This window comes from Aplysia californica, unplaced genomic scaffold, assembly GCF_000002075.1.
Source record: "Aplysia californica isolate F4 #8 unplaced genomic scaffold, AplCal3.0 scaffold01848, whole genome shotgun sequence".
Lineage (NCBI taxonomy): Eukaryota > Metazoa > Mollusca > Gastropoda > Aplysiida > Aplysiidae > Aplysia > Aplysia californica.
This window is the reverse complement of record NW_004799118.1, coordinates 20,456-22,144: the sequence shown is the minus strand read 5'-3', so window position 1 is coordinate 22,144 and position 1,689 is coordinate 20,456. Positions and strand designations below refer to the sequence as shown.

General features: G+C 36.5%; 1 protein-coding gene across 1 annotated transcript in view; it reads right to left on the bottom strand.

Annotated features, from left to right (window-relative positions):
* Positions 1-169, bottom strand: part of LOC106014021 (glycine, glutamate and proline-rich protein) — a gene marked incomplete at its 5' end in the record, with an annotated part of 1,713 nt that extends 1,544 nt beyond the window's left edge. The window contains 1 exon segment of the mRNA XM_013091018.1: positions 124-169. Coding sequence (XP_012946472.1) covers positions 124-169 — 46 coding nt within the window.
* Positions 170-1,689: the final 1,520 nt, after the last annotated feature.

The window sequence follows — 1,689 nt, the reverse complement described above, 5'->3', positions numbered from 1 at the left end:
GACAGACAGACAGACAGACAGACAGATAGACAGACAGACAGACAGAGACAGAGAGAAGAAGGAAGAACAGAACAGAATATCCCACATCTTCACACAGACTGATAGCTAGATAGATCCGGGTACCTTGCAGAGTCTGGGCACTTGTCCAGCTGGGGTGCTTCCTGTGTACCTGTGGCGGGGATAACACACGCAGAGTTACACGCGTAAGCAATACACACATGCATACATGTGCTTACACAGACATATACACACATAAGCAATACACACATACATACATGTACACACATAGACATATACACACATAAGCAATACACACATACATACATGTACCCTCATAGACATATACACACATAATCAATACACACACACATACATGTACACACATAGACATATACACATATAGGTAGAAACGCATACATACACAAACATAGCATACACTCCCTCAGTGTACCTGAGGCGTGGATAACACACGCAGGCTTACACACATAAGCAATATACACATACATACATGTACACACATAGACATATACACATACCTACATAAACACACATAAGCAATACATATATACATGCATGTACACACATAGACATATACACATACCTACATGATATACACACATAAGCAATACATATATATACATACATGTACTCACCTAAGCAATATACACATACATACATTTACTCACCTAAGCAATATACACATACATACATTTACTCACCTAAGCAATATATACATACCTACATGTACACACATAGACATAGACACACGTAAACGTGTATATATATACAAATATAGCATGCACTCCCTCTGTGTACCTGAGGCGGGGATAACACGCATAAGCCATACATACATGTACACACATAGACATAGACACACGCAAACGTGTATATATACACAAATATAGCATGCACTCCCTCTGCGTACCTGAGGCGGGGATAACACGCATAAGCAATACATACATGTACACACATAGACATATACACATATAAACAATATTCACATATAAACATGTGCTCACATACGCAATATACACAACATACATGTACACACATAAGCAATATACACATTTACAAACATGTACATACATAGACATATACACACGTAAGCAATATACACATTTACAAACATGTACATACATAGACATAATACGCATATAAAGAATATACACATACATACATGTACACACATAGACATAATACACACATAAGCAATATACACATACATACATGTACACACATAGACATAATACACACATAAGCAATATACACATACATACATGTACACACATAGACATATACACGCATAAGCAATATACACATACATACATGTACACTCATAGACATATACACGCATAAGCAATATACACATACATACATGTACACACATAGACATATACACACGTAGACAGTAGACATGTATATATACACAAACATAGCATACACCCCCTCTATGTAACTGAGGCGGGGATAACACACGCAAACTTACACATTTACAAGCATCATTATACACACATACATTAATATACAAACACATACGCACACTTACATTTACACCCCTTGAAATACACACACAATTATATTATATATACACGCACATATACATATACACTCATACATTCATATACACACATGCATGCACACTTACATTTACACACATAGACATACACACACACACCCACACACACCCAC